The 19,160-nt window shown below is 45.8% G+C and overlaps 1 protein-coding gene across 1 annotated transcript in view; it reads left to right on the top strand.

Moving 5' to 3' along the window:
- Positions 1 to 1,278: 1,278 nt before the first annotated feature.
- Positions 1,279 to 19,160, top strand: part of plppr5b (phospholipid phosphatase related 5b) — a gene marked incomplete at both ends in the record, with an annotated part of 88,458 nt that continues 70,576 nt past the window's right edge. Inside the window, one exon of the mRNA XM_080794082.1 lies at positions 1,279 to 1,482. Within this exon, the coding sequence (XP_080650208.1) occupies positions 1,279 to 1,482 (204 nt within the window). The remainder of the gene's footprint in view (positions 1,483 to 19,160) is intronic.

Here is a 19,160-nt window from a genome sequence, read left to right as displayed (position 1 = left end):
CGTCGACTCTCCGAACGCCGACACAGCTATAGTGCTCGTCGTACTGTACGACACAAAGCTGTTGGATCTGGGATCTGAAAAACGGCACAGCGGTGCGATGTGTTGCTTCAGCGAGCAGGTCATCCCCCATCTTGCCTTCTCTCTCTCTCTCTCTCTCTCTCTCTCTCTCTCTCCCCCCCCCTCCTCTTTCACACATTCTTCTCTCTTCCTCCATTCATCTCATCTGGGAATGTATGGAGCCGCCCTTTGATAGTGGCACGCACGCACGCACGCACGCACGCACGCACGCACACAGCGAGAGCGCGATGTATGTTCTGAAATGATCTGTCGCCCTTTAATAGTGTCTCTCACGCACACACGCGCACACACACACACACACACGCACACGCACACGCCGCAAGCGTGACCGAGCCTCTGCCGGCTTACACACTCGCGCAGCCATCTCTCTCTGTCTCTCTCCATCCATCTCTATCTCCCTCCCACCCTCCCCTTTCTCCCACTATTCTCTCTCTCTCTCTCTCTCTCCCCCTGTGCGCGCGTGTGTTCAGTATAATCCGAGTGCTCGCTCGCTCGCTCGCACAGAAGGGGGGAAGAAGAAGAAGAAGGGGTTGCGGACGGTGCGTTCGCACAGTCATCCATCGTTGCCAGATAAGCGTCTCTCCGCTCGGCAGCATAACCGCCGCGCGCAAAGTCAGTCATGGCGACGCGTCCGTTATAGTGAGATCCCCGGGAGCAATGATGATGAGGATAAAGATGACTGTCTGAGCAGCTTCCAAAAAAGAAAAACCCCATCTATACCATCGTGGCTCTTTTGCCGTGGTGTGCGCCGCTAAAGAGGTTGCGAAGGCAGGAGAGAGTGTAGAGAGAGAGGAGGCGAGAGAGCGATTGAGAAAGACGGTGGGAGAGTCCGCTCCTCTTGCGTTGCGTGCGGTGCGCTCCGCTGTGGAGTGGAGTAGTGGAGTCGTGGAGTGGAAATGTGTTCGTTGAGAGGCTCCTAGTTGGCGTAACCTGTTCGACGCGACGCTCCTAAGTCTGCTAGTCTTGAGGGGGGAACCTGTTCGACGCGACGCTCCTCATAGTCTTGGGGGGGGAACCTGTTTGATGCGACTCCTAGTCCTGAGGGGGAACCTGTTCGATGCAACGCTCCTAGTCTCTTAGTCTTGGGGGGGTGGGGACGCTCCTAAGTCTCCCACGCCTCTCTCTCTCTCTCTCTCTCTCTCTCTCTCTCTGTCTGTCTCTGTCCCTGACCCGACCGACCGACCGAACCAACCATCCATCATGCTCTACTTCCAGCTGGTGATCATGGCGGGCACGGTCATGCTGGCGTACTACTTCGAGTGCACGGACACGTTTGGCGTGCACGTGCAGGGCTTCTTCTGCTACGACCTGGCCTACGCCAAGCCCTACCTGGGACCCGAGGAGGGCGGCGCGGTGCCGCCCGTGCTGCTCTACGCGCTGGTGGCCGGCGTGCCCACTCTGGTGGTGAGTTTATCACACCGACACCGACACACGTTCCTAATAATATAGCCTACAGACAGCCGGGGCGCCTGATGGAGGGGAAAGGAACCCGTTGGAATAACGTGTCCCTTCCACACGCTACGTCCAACCAGGGAAACTCCCCCGTCAGGTGTAAAAGGAGCAACTTGGACACTCAGGCATGAAGGAAGCATGAGTTCAACGCACATTTTCCCTTCGTGTTTTTTCACTGATTTTGCCCAATTCTAATGCTTTGCTATACTGAATAGAAGTGTCCAGGCAGAGGAAATCTATTTATTCAGGGATAATCTGGATATAGAATTGACACAGTATGCATACACGTGTGTTTCCCGTGTTGTTTTAAGTCGGTGCTTTTCAACCCTTTTTCTTTTCTTATCGAGGTCTGTTATTTATTCGGCATTTGCGCCATTTACACTCATGGACCAAAACTGAAGAATATGTTGTTGTCGTGGGATAAGATCTTGTCCACAATTCCATGCCGTATTGATGTTGGTACCATAAGCAGAGATTGTGTGTGTGTGTGCGTGTGTGCGTGTGTTGCGTGCGTGCGTGCGTGCGTGCGTGCGTGCGTGCGTGCGTGCGTGGTTTGAGGAATATGAAGTGGAGAGACTGTCGCTCCGTGTGATTCGTTGCCTTCGAGCTGTCAATCCAAGGCAGCGTGCGTCGACCACAGCCACCCCATCCATGGCTCTGTGGATTATGTCAAATAGTTCTGTAGTTATTACAGTTTAATGTCGGATTTCATTTCACCGTGTAGCCCATTTCTCGAGAAAGACACCTTCTTTCCTTGCCTTCTCTCTCATGTGTGTCTTACTAGCTCTCCTCGCTTGTTCACTATATCCCCCCTTCCCATCCATTCCTCTCTCTCTCTCTCTCTCTCTCTCTCTCTCTCTCTCTCTCTCTCTCTCTCTGCCCCTCGTTCTATATCCAGTGACGCCCACTCTGGGTAGCCAGCCAACAGGCTGATGTCTGCCTCAACCTGCATGAATGCATGCGTGTGTGCCTGCCTGCCTGTGTGTGTGTGTGTGTGTGTGTGTGCATCTCCTTGCTGTCTCACCCCTCGAACCCTCTCCTTGCTGCACGCGCGAGGCATGCGTTTGCAAACCGCTGAGACTCAACATTAGAGAGCCCTGCAGCGTGCTGGCCTGGCATGGCAGGCATGAGGGGGGAGCCTGGAAGCTGCAAATTACACTCAAACCGATTTTAACGGCGCTATGAGTTTCGCTCTATCGCCTCTGCACGCCGCGGGCGTCGGTTGTACCTCGTTGCACGGCGCATACGCATACGTTTCGGCGTAATTTAGCCTGTGGGGCGTCTTCAGTCAGCCTGCCAACGCCTTTCACGCATGTCGCGGCGGGAGGTGGGATTGAGAGTGAGATTGAGATGAGACCGAAATGGAGCAGAACCGAAAACAATATTGACGGCATGCGTTTGCTCATAGGACGGACGAGGCCATTTCATTATTTTTTATTTTTTTATTATATATTTTTTTGCCCTGTTCAGTTCATCCCCTCGTACATGTCACGACGGGTATAAACATTCTGCTAAACTGACCTGTGTGACCCAGTCTAGAGTCTGTTTGACCCAGAATCTGTGTGACCCCAGTCTAGAATCTGTGTGACCCCAGTCTAGGATCTGTGTGACCCCAGTCTAGAATCTGTGTGACCCCAGTCTAGAATCTGTGTGACCCCAGTCTAGGATCTGTGTCACTCAGTCTAGAATCTGTGTGATCAAGTCTAGAATCACCTCGACTGCAATCGAATGGCCATTTATGTCACACACACGTTGGAAAACCATGCACCCACGATTTGTCAGCCCCATGATGACATATATGGCTATAGGCAACATGGCATATTAAACATTTAAAACCCTATAGTCTTGAGTTACAGCCCGGCAGCAAAGGGAGAGCTCTTGACCGTGAAGCTATTTTAAAACAAAAAATACTCGCATGTTAGACAGCCTCCACACGGATCCGACGCGCACGCGGCCGCGCGAACGCTTAACACATTTAGTACCGGAACTGCATCAAAATAAAGGCGTTGCTTGCGCCGGAGTAATCGCCAGAGTAGTGATCGCTTCCATTTTGAAAGCCATGAACCGGAAATACTTTCTTAAAAAAGTTGACTGACAAAGTGCCATCACAATCTCCGATCATCTTAATATATTTATATACGCTACAAAAAGAGTTCATATTTTGCGGGAGAGACGGATGAGGAGCAGAAACGCAGCGCCAGCATATCGATCCATTCATCACCACGGAGAGCGCCCTGGATGAGGAGATACGAGTCATTCTTTCCGCCGCGCTAACATGGGAGTCAATGACAAGCTAATAGTTTCACAGAGCGTTAGCATACGGCAAGCGAAAAGCGAAATGCCAAAAAAAAAAGAAGTAATTATTCTGAATATTATTATCTCGCCCCGCGTCGTTTGGACGTCGCTAGGACGTCCACAGACGTCTAAGGCACCTCTCGGTTCCAATCCTTATGACGTTTCAGGACGTGTTATGTACAAAATGTGTTAATAGTCCTTTTTTCTCCTCAAAATGAGACAAACTGCCATCTGTAAGACCTTACAAACGTCTAAACTTTGAATCCACCGCACAGCGACACAGCCTGGAATGAGAAGGTGGCTCAAATGTGGGCGGCTATCATTTCCGGTGCGGGCGGAAGTGACCCGTCTTGTAAGCTTTATAACGCGGATTTCTCTGGCACTGGCGCCACGTTGTGTTAATAGAACAAGCACAGCCTCTCAGCCATGGCTCTCAGCCATGGTGTGGATGTAAGTGAGTAACACAGTTGTCCTCAGAATGAGGATTAACAGGGAGTGCACATGTGTCCCTAAGCTCTGCTGAACACTGCGATAGAAAGATGAGAGTCACTTCTTGACGCCAACGGGCTTTCCTGAAATGGATTCGCCGCGCTGCTACGTTACTCTCTCAAGACTATACAGATTATCTGCTGACCACTTGGATACAGCTTTGAGATAGGTCTGTATAGCTTGTGGGCAGACTTCCCAGATTTGACAAGAGTAACAAGTGGTCATGGCATCTGGAAACGAGACCAAAAAGATGCGGCTATGTTTGAAATTTTCCTTTTGGAAATAGCACACCCACAAGCTCACAATGGTTGAAAACATATTTTTGAACCATTTTTAACAACACAGATATTGTACAGCATGGGGGGGGGGGGGGGGGGTTACTGGCACTAAATATTTTCAGATTACATTATTCATTTTGTGGTCCTTTTTTTAAAAACATGCGAGAGCCACTGGTTCAAACATGACATTAGGAAATGAACGCCCTACTTGATTATACTACAGCGTCACACAAAAGTGTGAAACGGTTTTGGACGTACAATGTCTCGATCCGACAGAGACAATAGCACATTATTTCCATGCACAACCACATATGTCTCGGTTTTCAGAAGGAGGCTGGCACACAGCTGTTCCCTGTTCCAGTTAATTCCCTTTCACGCGGCTCCGTTTGATCGGCTACGGCGGTGTGAACCGTGAAGGTGTCGTGACGTGTGCTTTCCAGTTCAAACCTGCTGAGAAACAGGTGCGCCGCCTGCTGAAAACTGGGACTGTACAGTTCTGCTAGCGTTGATTTGTCCGTCAACTAAAACTACAGTATGACGATATTCTGTTCGTAAACTGCATTTATTTCCAGGAAAACTACATTAAAACTAATGTATGGTGACTAAAACTGAGACTAAATATATTGATACTTTCGATTTGATTCAAAATGATTTCATGCTTGGTTGCGGTCTGGAAATATCAGATCCACAACGTCACAATGCGTCGCACTGAGACGTGTTGTGAGCTTGTAGATCGGCTATTTTCAGCGAGCAACCAACAAATGTAAACATCAGCCATTACGACGCCATCAAGGCCTGCCAAAATACATTTTAGTCGACTAAAATCATATTATATTTAATCGACTAAGACTAGACTAACATTAAACATTTCAGTGACTAAAACTAACTGAAAATGTGAACAAAAGACTATGACTAAGTCATAATTAGCTGTCAAAATCAACACTAATCCTTTCAGACAGGGAGCGGGTGACAGTTCAGTGGCGGAAAAAGTACTAAAAGGTTTTACTTAAGTAAAAGTATCAATACTGGCAACTGCAATGTATAACTACCTTGTTTCAAGTAAAAGTACTGCAATCGAAATTTACTTGAGTAAATGATGCAGAATTCCCCTATTTCACAAGTTCAAAATGCATGGAAATCTTTAGAAAATAGCAGATTTACAAGCTCACAATGCATTGCACCGCGAGACACATTGTGAGCTTGAAGGTCTGCTATTTTCAAATGGCCGAAATATATATATACTTATATATATACAGCACGCTGAAGTGTCCTTGGGCAAGACACTGAAATCCACTTTGCCTCCAGTGATCGCCACCATTGAATGTGGGAAGTGAGGACGCCGGCGTTGACTGTTAGCCGCTTCACCTCCCAATGTATGAATGAATGGACCGTTGTAAAAGCACTTTGAGTCGGCACGTAGTGCATAGAAAAGGGCCATACAAATGCAATCCATTATATAGGGCTGAGGTGGTTGACGTATGTTTTGTAACTAGAATCACGCCGCCCGAAGGGCCGCTCATCCTAGAGTTACGTTGCAGCACAATATGGGAAGAAGGAAATTGCGGGATTTGACAGACTCTATACTTTATTATTATTATTATTATGTGTTAACTTGTTTTGTATAATTTTGATTAGTGATGCTGAATTGAAACTGCACACCCACGCGCGCGTGAGTCCGTGGTGGGACTGGGAAATGAATAATGCGCAGAGGAACTTGGCAGGCGACTGCGCGTTTTGTGGCGTGTGTGTGTGTGTGTGTGTGTGTTTTCAAATCAATGTAGTGGAGTAAACGTATAATGTTTGCCTCTGAGATGTAGTGGAATAGAAGTAAAAGTAGCTCTACTAGAAATCGGAAATACTCAAGTACAGTACAAATACCTCAAAATTGTAGGCTACAGCACTTTTTAATTAGACTTAGTTACTTTCTTTCTAGTTACTTTCTACAAGTTCATGGCGCGGCACCGAGTGCCGCGCCATGAACTTGTAGGTCTGCTATTTTTGAAAAATCGTGAAAATGTGCCTCAAATCTTTGAATATATATTCTTTCAGAGTTTCAGTTTTTAACTCAAATCTGTGCTTCTGGAGGGTCCCTGGAACAACATATTTTCAGATGGGGGGTCGGCGGGCATAAGGGCACGTAACGCATACATATAATGCTATAGTGATTAATTCCTCTAGCTGGCCCATCAGGTTCAATCCCACGTGAGGCTTTTTGGTGCGTCTGTCTCTCTCTGTCTCTGTCTCTCTCTCTCTCTCTCTCTCTCTCTCTCTCTGTCTCTCTGTCTCTCTGTCTCTATATAGACATCGCAACAACATGTTTTTGTCCAGGATGACCAGTGGTCAGTGGTTGTAAAAAATAAGCAGATCAATAGGGCCGCTTCTAATACATACAGTATAGGTATAAGTTTTGCCCGCACTCAATTTATAATTGACGTTGCTGACGCGGCTCGTGGAATCCTGAAAAGTAACACCTTTGAACATAGTGAGGTTTACCCACCCAACGGAGACCATTATTATGCGTCCTGTTGTGTTTTTGAATTCACAGATGAATGCCCTGAATTCATCACGCAAACAGTTTCACAAAACAGAAGAAGCAAACGTAGCCAATCTGCATAAGCTCAGAAGCTCAGAAACCTCCGAGCTGAAGTGTGTGTGCTGCCTGTGTGTGTTTGTTTCATACATACTGAGCCATTGCAAAGTATTTACAGCTAGTCGTGTCTAAAGAATAACTACGGAGGTTCTTTCATTGTGTATCTCTCTCGTTGAAAAGTATAATCGTTTTGGACATACGAGGTTTTTGAGGTTTGAGCGAACGCCCCCGTGGGAGGAGGACGAGATAGACGCTGAGACAAAGGAAGCGGGTCCTTTGTAGATTCACCGACCCCCCCCCCCCCTCCTCTCTCTCTCTCTCTCTCTCTCTCTCTGTCTCTCGCTCTCTCTCTCTCTCTCTCTCCGTCACCTTATGCAATTCAGATAGCATTTTATGTAGACATACTGTATAAGCACTCTATATACACGGATTATAGTTTCATCGTAATATTCCACTGTTAGACGGATGTCAGGTTCTTAGCTTATAGTCCGGCAGCCGACAGGCTTCTTTTGTTTAAAGTGGGAAATTTGGTATATAGTCTTTTTTTTTTATTGGCCTAATATATTGTCTATATACATGTATTTGTGAATCCACTTGCTGGCTGGCTGTCAGTATTGGGCTTTTTTTTTTATAGGGGTTTCTTGTGACCCTACCCACAAATGTCAAACTTTCACTTTGCTTTAAAGATGGAGTGCCACAATTATTTTTATTTTTCCAGTTGTTCACGTGTCTAATGAAGTATACCGTCACCTCATATATGAGGTGACGGTATACTTCATTAGACACCGTGAAGTCGTTTTTATGTGCAATGATGTATTCCCTTTAGGGTTTCTTCCTGGAGGCTGAACCCTTGATAGTCAAACGGGCCAATGGAAAAAAAAACAGTAATATAGTGACATCACATTATCAGCCCCTCCCCTAACCCTTTATCATACAACTACAGCTGTGGGTACGGCTTCCACATGTGGGTGTGTCCACATAAAAAACATTTTAACAAATACTGTACACATTTCTGAAAAACTTCTTCCTCCTTATATAACAATAAGACCTGATGATCATGTTTTAAGGTGGAAACAAATCATGGCACTCCATCTTTAAGTAGCATGTCAAACTAGGGGGTTTTCATGATTATACACTCCTTGGGCTAAAAGCAGCCATATAGCCACTTGCCCAAATGTGCTCAAAATGTGCTAACCTCATCACACTTATATGGCGTCTATGGCAGTTTTAAGCCCAAGGAGTGTATTCTGTGCAAAACTAATGCTTGAAAAGGATTCAGAATCATGAAAACCCCATAGCTTGACATGTCACATGCTACGTAAAGCAAAAGGAAAGTTTGGCATTTTTGCCTGCCATAGGATATGAATGGTACAGTATAGCCCGGTGTCTCTGATGCCATGGACTACAACTTGTCTCAGTAAGACAGCCCTCCCCCCTATATGCACACAGGAGGAGCAGTGCACCAAATAATTCTGGGAATTGTAGTCCAGGAAGGAAGTGAGGCCAGTCCATGACATCGGAGACACCGGGGCTCACTGCTATAATCTAAAATATCTAAAACCACATAAGTAAGCAAGTAGCCTTGCCGAGCCATGAGGGCAGGAGACTATCTCCTGTTTCTGTAGCGCGAGGCAGCTTGATGTACAAGTACACCCCCTGGACATGACGCTAGTATGTCGCAGGGACAATCCAACCCGGCCAGGGATTGAACCCCGACCTCCCAGTCTCAGGGCGGACACTCTAACCGCAAGGCCACTGAGCTGGTAAAACCACATACTGTAGTACACACATAAAGACCCCCCAGGAAAGCATTCTAAAGCTTCTAAACGTTATTAACATATATACTTTTTTTTGCAAAAAGGGTGAAGTGTCCCTTTAAGCAAAACACTTTGAGTACTTTTGCCACCACTGGTTAATTGTATGGCTGAATGCTTGGCAAGGACAGCATGTGGGAGTGCATTCCGCCCACACGTTGCTGCAACAATACCTCCACCGGTGTGAATTATACACGGTTGCCTTGACGAAGGCATAATTAAATTGCCGCAGCACGTAGGTGTATAGCTATATCTGTCGTTCATCTGATGTGTTGGGCCTTTTCAGACGAGACCGCCTTGGACTTGTCACTTATTTTCTTCTTTTTTTACGTGTCACGTTGTCACCGCAGATACCAAAGAGCACCTCGTTTCTTTTTCTTTTTTTTACTTTGCCAAACGGATGCTCTCCTTTCTCTCGTTCAGTGTTGGAAAAGTTACTCAAAAACGGTCATATATTACTTCACTTAAAAAAGAATCACACCCGTGTGAACTGAGTGGTGCAATTCCCCCCACCTCTCTCTCGCTCTCACTCTCTCTCTCATTAGCAGGCAACAGTGCAGCACTATCCCTCTCTCTGTTTCTGGCACAACAGCGCCCCTACTGGTACTCATTATACTGGTGCTCATTAACTAACGTCACATAGGTGAACACATAGGTGAACACGGACATTGATTTTCCTTGGAGTGGTTGCACCACTCAAAAAAAGATGATATTATATTATCTATTATATTACTCCCTGCCAAAAGTAACTTGTTACTTATAACTTTACTTTAACCCAGTAAAATAGCCCAGTAATTGCATCTAATTTCTCCCCAAAAGTCTCACACTACCCTGTTTGTTCCAGACGGTTAAAGGCCCGCCCTTCCGCACCTGATAATTCACACGCACAGACGAGTGCGCATCCTTTCCGTATCTGCTCTATAGAGTCCAGGGGCTCACTATTGTGCCACACGCCATGTTTAACTATTTTCTTTTGTGGCTTTCGCCTTTATTTTATATTTTTTATGGAGGGACAGACAGTAGGCTCTAGGCTGGGGAGAGATGGGGGGGGTGACGTGCAGTAAAGGCCGTCGGGGTCGGGAGTCGAACCCGCGGCACACTGCCAGACTGGATTACCAGCCAAGGTGCCTGGACCAGCAGCATGTTTAACTATTTTGAAAAAAATCTATCTATGTCCGCAGCGGATTTTCAGGTCCGCAGCCAAATACAGATAATTCTAAGGGGTCCTTGACATGATAAAGGTTGACACTGACATAGGCACATTTCAGAAGACATTTGTAGAATCGTCCTCAGGTTCTAAATGGGTTAAAAAATAAACAAGGGTTGAACGGGGGAAAGTCCTGGCAACACGAGGTGAATTAATTAATGAATCCTGGCGGGGAAAGTATTAATAGCCTGTGACTAATAACTAAATAATAACTACGTGGGATCCATTGGAACGGAGGTTCTTTCATTCTATCTCTCCTGAAAAGACATTTTGGACATACAAGGTTTCCGCCCGGCGACTATATGCGTTCGGGTGAGCGAAAAAGGTAATATTATTACTTTTAAGTAATAAGTTGCATTAGTTACTTCCGAACATTGATTCTAAATTTGTATTCCCATTGAGCTTGCACAGAGGGAACCTGTACCGAACAATAAGCAATAAATGCAACCTTGAACGTTAAAAAACGTTTAACAGCAACACTGTGTTTGCTATAAAAAAAGGCACACTATTCTAGTCTTTTCTCACTAACGGAGTGCAGCTTGTGAAGGTGGGAAAAAACCTTTCATCTATCACCACAACCAATGTATCTATACTACTACATTATATAGCACGCACGAAAGCATGCACGGACGCACACGCGCGTGCACACTACCCTAGCACCATCTGTGACTTTCCCCATCACTGCAGGTCAGTGGATCTATATGGGGGTATTTCTGACCTAGTTCCTCCTGACGTCATACGTTATCTCAAAGGTGAAGTTATTAACATTAACACATTAATAATATCATGTTTCTACGGATGTCTGCGGTATAAAAAAACAGTCGGGTGAAATAATTATTTATATTTTTAGCAACGTGTATTGTTTGTGTGACACAACCTCGCGCCTCGGGGCGGTTGTTTGCGTGCGCTGTCTCCCCCCACCACCCCCAATAACTTATGTTTGTGTGTCACAGCCTCGCGTTAATGGCTTAATGCACGTCACACTTTCAAACGGTCCACTCGTCGCGACAGACCCGACTGTATAAAAGATGTCGTGAGTGATTCTTGCAGCGCGCTGCGCCTCACTCTGACCGGATAGCTGCAGTAGGCAAGTAGCCAAGTGCTTGCTGTCATCCCATTGCCCAGAGGTGCATGTGTGCGCATGGATGCAGACGAGGCAGCCAATCAGGCTGGCTATAGGCTGTCAGTATGACTATATGGCTAGAACACGACATACCAAAGCCTACACACGGGTTGTGCAGTCGTCGCGCTGTGATTGGCTAGTCGCTATGTGATTGACAGCCTAACCTTAACCTCAGTAAAACTATACCTAAGCCTTATAACGTTAACCTCTGTAAACTTCACTTGCCCGGGGGCGTGGTTATAAACACAACCCGTCTAGGAATTAGTATGTAGCGGCTAGAACAGGTGGTCTAGGTGGTTCATGAGCTTTCATTAGTCAAGTGGTTTCACCTGCCAAAAAATAACTAAACTGGGGGGCTGGGCAAAGTTCTGTTTTGCAGTGAATCAACAGTTAACCCCTCCCATTCACAAGTTATTAGGCCTATCTCACAGCCCTTCCCCGCACCCTTTTCTGAGCTAGTGGCGTTGACGTGACATCACTCCATAGACATTACATGTTAAAATACCTACATTCAGAAGCCATAAACAACACTTTTTCTGAAGGTAAACCTTATTCTATTTGTCTTACCATTTTGTTTTCTTCATAATAATATTGGTCTTTTACATTTTTAACATTTGGAATGGCCTTAAATGGTGCAGAGAAAGCAGGTATAGGGATGTAGCTCTGGTCCATGAGTAAGGCTATATGGACCAGAGCTATACATCCCTACCTGCTTTCTCTGCACCATTTAAGGCCGTTTCCAAAATGTTAAAATGTAAAATAACGAGTTTAATTCGCAAAGTTTTAAGACTTGAACGTGTCCTATGAAATAAAACAAAACAAAAAGAAGCAAACGTGTCATAATTAGGTTTCCACGCGGGCAGTGACATTGTGCTGGCAGCCATGAGGAGGCTCTCCCCACCCCTCCCCCCCCCCCCTGTCCTTGACTCCTTTGTACCAGCAGCCATCAGGCTCCGGCGCCAAGCATGGCCTCCATATGGACCACTCTGCCCGTGCTCTTGGCTTAGCGACTACTGCTGCTAGTCTCTCTGGCACATTCTATGGACCAAGGACGTCCATATGTGGACCCCCACTGTGGTCCACCTATATAGGCTGCATGAAGCGCGTCATGGGTTTGAGTCCTGATCCTGGCTGGATCCGGGCTTTGCTTGCATGTCACTCCCTCCCAGTCTCTCTATATCCCCCATTTTCTGTCAGCCATCTTTTCCTTTTTTTCCTCCTTTTATTATGATTCTTTGTATAGGCCTATTCTATTTTGGACATACATGGTTTCCATCCGACTGCGACGATATGTATATCGTTTATGAGAATGATAATAATTCATAACATACTGTACTGTGCCTGGCTACACTTACAGGTTGCCCTGTCTTCGCCTCAGTCAGACTGTGTGCATCATGTCTTAATTAATATCGCTTTAAGACTATTCATAATAATGTCTCTGTTGGGTGGAAACCTCGTATGCATTTTACTTTTCAGGATAAAAACATTTTTTTTCTCCAAAAGTAGCAGATCTACAAGCTCAAACCGCGTCGCCTCGTGCCGCGATTCGAGCTTGTAGATCCGCTGCCTTCGATGCTTATGTTGTGACTCTGTGCAGTATATGATCAATTGGGGCGTTGACACCTAGATTTCCCCCACACAGGAATCAATGAAGGATTTATTCGTCAAGCTAGCTGGGCTATAATAAGACCAATGTGTTCAATTAACCTTTGCATAGTGTTGTGTGCCGTGCATAATCATTGAACAGCATTGATCTGTATACACCGAGTTAACACCGAGCGCAACACTCGGGCTCCATGTTCATGTTCATCAACTGGGTGCAGTGTTGGAAAGGAACTATAGTATAGGTACATTTTACTCAATTGCATTCTGTTTTTGAGTGGTGCAACCACTCCCAAGGAACGGCAATGTCCGTGTTCACCTATGCCTTCACCTATGTGTGTCCGTGAGTTGCACCACTCAGTGCAGGGGGGGGTTCTGTCTTTTATTGATAGATAACTGATAGGAAATGTGGAGAGGGAGACGTTTCAAAAAGTCCAAAGCCAAACTCTGACCCTGACAAATCATGACAATATATATACAAATGTTTTGGCAGAACAACTAATTAGAAGGAAGACCAAACCCTGTCTTCTACCCTGCCCCCACGGACTGTCTATATTTCAACCCCTCCTTTTTTCTCGCCATACCGAATCTCTTTGTGCTGACTTAATTAACTCTGATTATAAGACTATAAATACTCCCATTTTTCAAGACTCGTTTGTGGAAAAAGAACATTGAATGTGAAATAGTCTAGAGTCCCCCGGTTATAATACGATGCAGTTTTTTTTAGGACATTTCCAATAGGGTACAAGCTCACAAAGTATCGCTTCATGTGGTTAAATTAGAAGAATGAAGCACTGAGGACCCGAACCTGAGGATTTCACTACTTTGCTGGATTGTTAAATTAACATTCCACAGAGGAGGAGGTGAACGTGTTGTCAGGATGACAGATGCACTGCACTCTTTAAGCTTTAAGACAGGGCTCGGTATGCAAAATAACTGAATTAATGCGGTGCCCGGCGCGCTATAGCCTAAGGCATAATTCATGCAATGTAGTACGAATGCATTGTGTCACGTTTGTCCGTCGAAAATCTGTTATTTTGTGTGTGTGTGTGTGCGTGTGTGGGAGTGTGCGTGTGCACGTGCGTGCGCGGAAAAGAGCTGCCGTCTATAAGCCAATGTTTCCCAAGCAGTGAGCTGGCGGGTCCACCAGTAATATAATATTTAGTTTTATCAACACTCACCAATAACGTGAAACATTAAAACTATCTATATACCGCATTCGCATTCCGACGTCTCCTCTTTTTCAAACGACAGCGTCTGTGCTCGGTCGCGGCAATATCAAAGTTCCATTTCTCTTGGCCGTGTCTTATCTCACAATCCACGACATTAAGCCATTTACGACGGGAACGCAGCTGTGTCGCTTTAGCGTTTTAACCACTTTAACCATTATTTTTTATACTTTAGCTGTTGGAAAAATAGCAGATCTATACAAGCTCGGGCTCGTAGATCTGCTATATTCAATCTTTGAATGTAATTATATTCTTTCACAGTGAACGCTTTTTAAACTCAAATATTTGCTTCTAGGGGTCCCTGGGAACAACATATTTTCAGATGGGGGGGGGGGGGGGGGGGTCCGTGGCCAAACACAGATAATCCTGGGGGTCCTTGACATGAGATAGTTTGCGAATGCACTCACATTGAAACATAGGTTTTTCGGAAGACAATTAGTAGAATCTGGCCTCAAATGGGTTAACTACGGAGCGACGTTACACGAGCGGAGATGTGAGGAAATCGAAGGGAGAGAGAGAAAGGCAGGGTTTATAATTACAATCTGTGCCGTTGTGTCGACTGAGGCTGGAACAAGTACTTGCATGTTTTTACTGAAGTAAAAGAGTCAATTACTGCAAGAAAAAGTCCAGAATGCAAAATGTATAGTCGAGTGAAAGTACAAAAGCTTTGGAATCCAAAATGTACTGCATATGTACAAAAAGTAAAAGTAGTAATTATACAGAATATGTCCCATTTCAAGTTTTCAAATCTATACAAATCTTTTCTAAATAGCTATTTTCAACTGTCCAAAATGTATAATACAGTACAGTAGGGCTGAAGTGGTTAATGTATGTCTTGTAGTAATAATCAAAATCTGCAATAGTAACTAAAGTTGTCAACTACTGTATTGTAGTGGAGTAAAAGTACAAATTTTGGATCTGCAGTAGAAGTAAAATTATTGAAATTCGAAAAATACTCCAGTAAAATACCTCAAAATTGTACTTAAGTGCACTTCTGTCCACGTTCCATCCCTAACGTTAACTATGGGGCGCTATACAGACGCCCAGAGCAACCATTTGGTGAGCAATAACATTACACCAACCGAGACGCATAAAGGAAAGGGACGGGAGAGAGAACTGCAGGGTTTATAATTATAATCTCTGCCAGTCATCGAGGCGTTGTGTCGACTGGGGTCGGCTGTATATTCGGGCATGTCAGACCCCCCCCCCCCCACCCCCCACCCCCATTTCTTTCTACTGTGTTTTTATATCCTCTTAAAATAGCCCAGCGTGCGTGTAATGACACTAGACAAAGGTACCGGATAACTACCCTTTACGTAACGCAGTTATGGAATTAAGGCGTATGTGTGGAAGGGAAGTGTGCCCACTTACATGGTTGGATGCATGTGTGTGTGGCGCGGGGGGGGGGGGGGGGGTTAGTCTTTAAGGCTTGTGGTTCTTAGTCTTAATGCAATGTTAATTTAGCAAGAAAATATTTGAATAACACACCATTTGGTCTTTAGTCCTATATTCAGTCTCCTGAAATGGTTTAGTCTTATAGTCTAGTCTCAGTCGAGATACATTTCAAAAACCTTAGTCAACAGAATGAACACTGTCGGTCTTCTTCTTTCGTGTATCGTCGTCATATGTCCAGCTCAGTGTCAGAAAGCCACGCCATTGTCTCTGGTCCCACTTGGAAGAGGCCAGCCTCTGAAGGAGGTCTGTACAGAGGACGGGTGGTAATTATATGGTCGGCAGTCTGCTCAGGCTCGCCACACTCGCATGCTGCGCTGTCTGCCAGGCCCCACTCCTTCAGTTCATAGACGATCCGAAGCGTCTGACCCCATGTACGGAGGCGGTTTAGCAGGGTCCAGTGCCGGCGTGGTAGGTGTTCTCCTTCGACTCCGTCTCCCGGGTCTTGGATGTGTAGCGGTGCAGGCGTGTGGGCTCAGCCGACTCCCATTCCCGCTTCCAGGTGGTTTGCCAGCCATGCCCTTGTAGACAGGTCCTCAGGGATGGAACCGAACATATATTGTGCTCTCCTGTTATAGGGGTGACGGGACTTAAGTCTGTATGGGGGCGCTGCCTTGGTTGTTGTTTCGTGCAGGATATGCCATGTGGTTGTGGTTGGTGGGGGGGGGGGGGGGGGGGGGGGGATACGTTCTATCCCTGCTCCTTGAATGGGGACAGACTAGTGGCATTCCGATGCACCGACCTTACGACCGCGCGACTTCCGCGTGCAGTTAGGGTTAGTTAGGGACAGGGTTAGTAATGCGGTTATGTTTAGGGTTAGGGACACGGTTAGTGATGTGGGCACGCCTGAATGGCAATGCGTCGTAAACAGCCGGGCTTTGGAATGCCGGTGCCTATAAGTTCCCTTCTTGAATACGTATGTGACTTTTAGGGAAACATAGACTCATATTATGTTTGATAAATATATCACAATTTAACGCATAGATAGATGGGATTACCTCTACCGATCCAACGGAAGCACAGGGGAGGACTCGGCATATTGTGGGTGATGCTTTTCTTTTCACTCAGTTGTCAGATGTGGAGCTTGTGGGCAGAGCTGTCTCTATATTATATTGTATCGTTTTTCTTATTCATGGCCTTGTTTACCCATCACAGTCTCACCAGCACCCGACTATTTAGGGCAGATTGATGCTTACAATGGGACCACCGAACAGATGGTCCCATTGTAACAGTTTGATTTGGGCTGTGGGTGGGGGGGTATAAAAACACACTGTATCTAATGCATTGTCCTGGAGACTCCCATCATCTCGCATGCAGGAAGTTGTTCTGGCTCTGGGGATCCCTGTGAAATTCTCACCTGTTTATTTTATATAATTTATGCAATGGCAAACAAATTAAAGTCTGTGTCAAACGATGCAAAGAAAAGTGGCAGTGTCCTCAGTGCAATCAGTACAGTGCAACTATCTAAGGCATCTACCTCCAATGCGTGGCTTTTGAAGATTGCGTCACGTGGCAGCCAAGTCTATGGACTTTACTGTTTGTTCAGGGCACTAAATAATGACGTAAGGCGTCACATGTGGCTGATTTTACATTTACATTTTTTCTTTTTAATAAATTGGTGACCCCCCCCCCCAAAAAAATAATCTGGCGACCCCCCCCGAGGGGTCGCGACCCACGGGTTGAGAAACCCCCTGCACTACTGTATATCCAGGAGGTGGGGGGGTTGCCATGGTGGCCTCCAGCTTTGAGTGCCTGACGCAGTGCCCAGCCAGCCTCATCTTTCTCTCTCCGACCTTGTCTCCGTGCAGTCTGTGACTCCCACTGTAGCTGCGAAGGAACAGCCGCCTCTCGAGGTCTTCTCTTCCGTGTCAGGTCATTTTGCACACGCTCATCCTCCTCATCCCGCGAAGGGCATTCCAGGCCCAGTTGCCCTCGAGTCCGGACCTTTAGGTCCTGTTCCGTATACTTGCAGCAGCAGTCCGGGGCAGAGAATTTATATTCAGTTTGACGTCGTAGTCTTTTGAACTCTTTGATCATTTCAGTTTTAGTCCGTTTTAGTCACTGCATGCAGTGCATGGTGGTGTTTTCTTCAGTTATGAAGGACGGATTTCCATCTGACATTTTGGCTCTGATCATCCGGTGGTCAGTCCAGCAGACATTCTGCACAATAAGTACTTATTTTGATACTTTTAAGTACATTTTGATGCCAATACTTTTGTACTTTTCAAGGTCCAAGGTTGTCTTTATTTGTCTCCCTTGGGAGAAATTTGTCTTGGAGACAGAGTCACTGCAGCTGCATACAGATAACATACACGTTCATATAAGAAAAGGAAAAACACCATGAAACACCCAACATACAAAAACAGAGACATTGCACACATTCCCTTGATAAAGTGCTCTGATTGAGTCAATACACTTTTATTCAAGTACATGGACTTCTACTTGTAACGGGGTAGTTGTACATTGCAGTATTGATGCTTTTACGTAAGTAAAACATTTGAGTATACTTTATTCCACCCCTGGTATAGTGGGCAATGGGCAATCTGTCATAATAGGCAAATATTGTGCAGTATTTAGTGTTTCACTTGTCCGTATGTCCTCTATCCAATTACGCTGGGCCAGCGGTATTGGCGGTCACGGATTAAAATGCATTGTCCATGTTTTCCTGGATTAACCCATCATTCAATCCACGGGAAAGAATCTGCGTCCTTAGCTCCTATATAGCACATTGGTTCTCAAAGTGGGATCCTGGGACCCCTGCAGGGGTCTTTGTGGGGTGCATGTGTGTGTGTGTGTGTGGGGGGGGGGCATAGCACATATGCAAGCTCATAGCGCGTCACTTCATGCCATGCCCATGAGTTTATAGTTCTGCTGTTTTTGTGCGCGCGTGCGTTCGTTCAAAAGGATCCCTGCAGTTATACGTTTATCTCAGAAAAGTGTTAGGATTATGTGTGGGTTAAAGAACCAGGGTGCAGGGTGACCGTGCAGCTCATGTCGGCCCCGTCTAATCCTCTGCCCGGCCGCTGGCTGTGACTATACTCCCATTGGTCATGTTTATGCAGAGGGATTAATGGCAGGATCTTTGAAGGGCCATTTGAGGAGAAGAAAGCCGCTCTGTGGCAGGATCAAAACCCTTCACAACTGGCAAAACAAGCTGCTAAAAACTGACTTATGACAGTGCTTAAAGGGACACTTCACCCTTTTTGCAAACACATATATGCTATAAGGAGTGACGTTTAAAGACTGGATGCAGATTTGAATAGGACTAATTTACACATCAGTATAATCTGAGTTTTTCTCGTGTGCGTGCGTGCGCTTTGCCTGCTTGCTTGCTAACTCATAAGATCCCCATCCCTGTAGATTGTCATGGCCATGTCCTAAAACAGTGGTTTTTACCCGTTGTTCTGGGAGCCACCAGTGGTCCTTAATTGAGGGGGTTCCAGGTGGTCCCCAGCTAAAATGATGGAATGTTAGTAACAAAATGGACCCTTATAAATCTTTCACCCCTGATGGTACCACATCAACACAGCATGATATTTTGGACAAAATCT

This window comes from Protomyctophum bolini (genome assembly GCF_963924005.1).
Source record: "Protomyctophum bolini genome assembly, chromosome: 21".
Lineage (NCBI taxonomy): Eukaryota > Metazoa > Chordata > Actinopteri > Myctophiformes > Myctophidae > Protomyctophum > Protomyctophum bolini.
The sequence above is the reverse complement of the archived record's forward strand: the minus strand, read 5'-3'. Positions and strand labels throughout refer to the sequence as shown.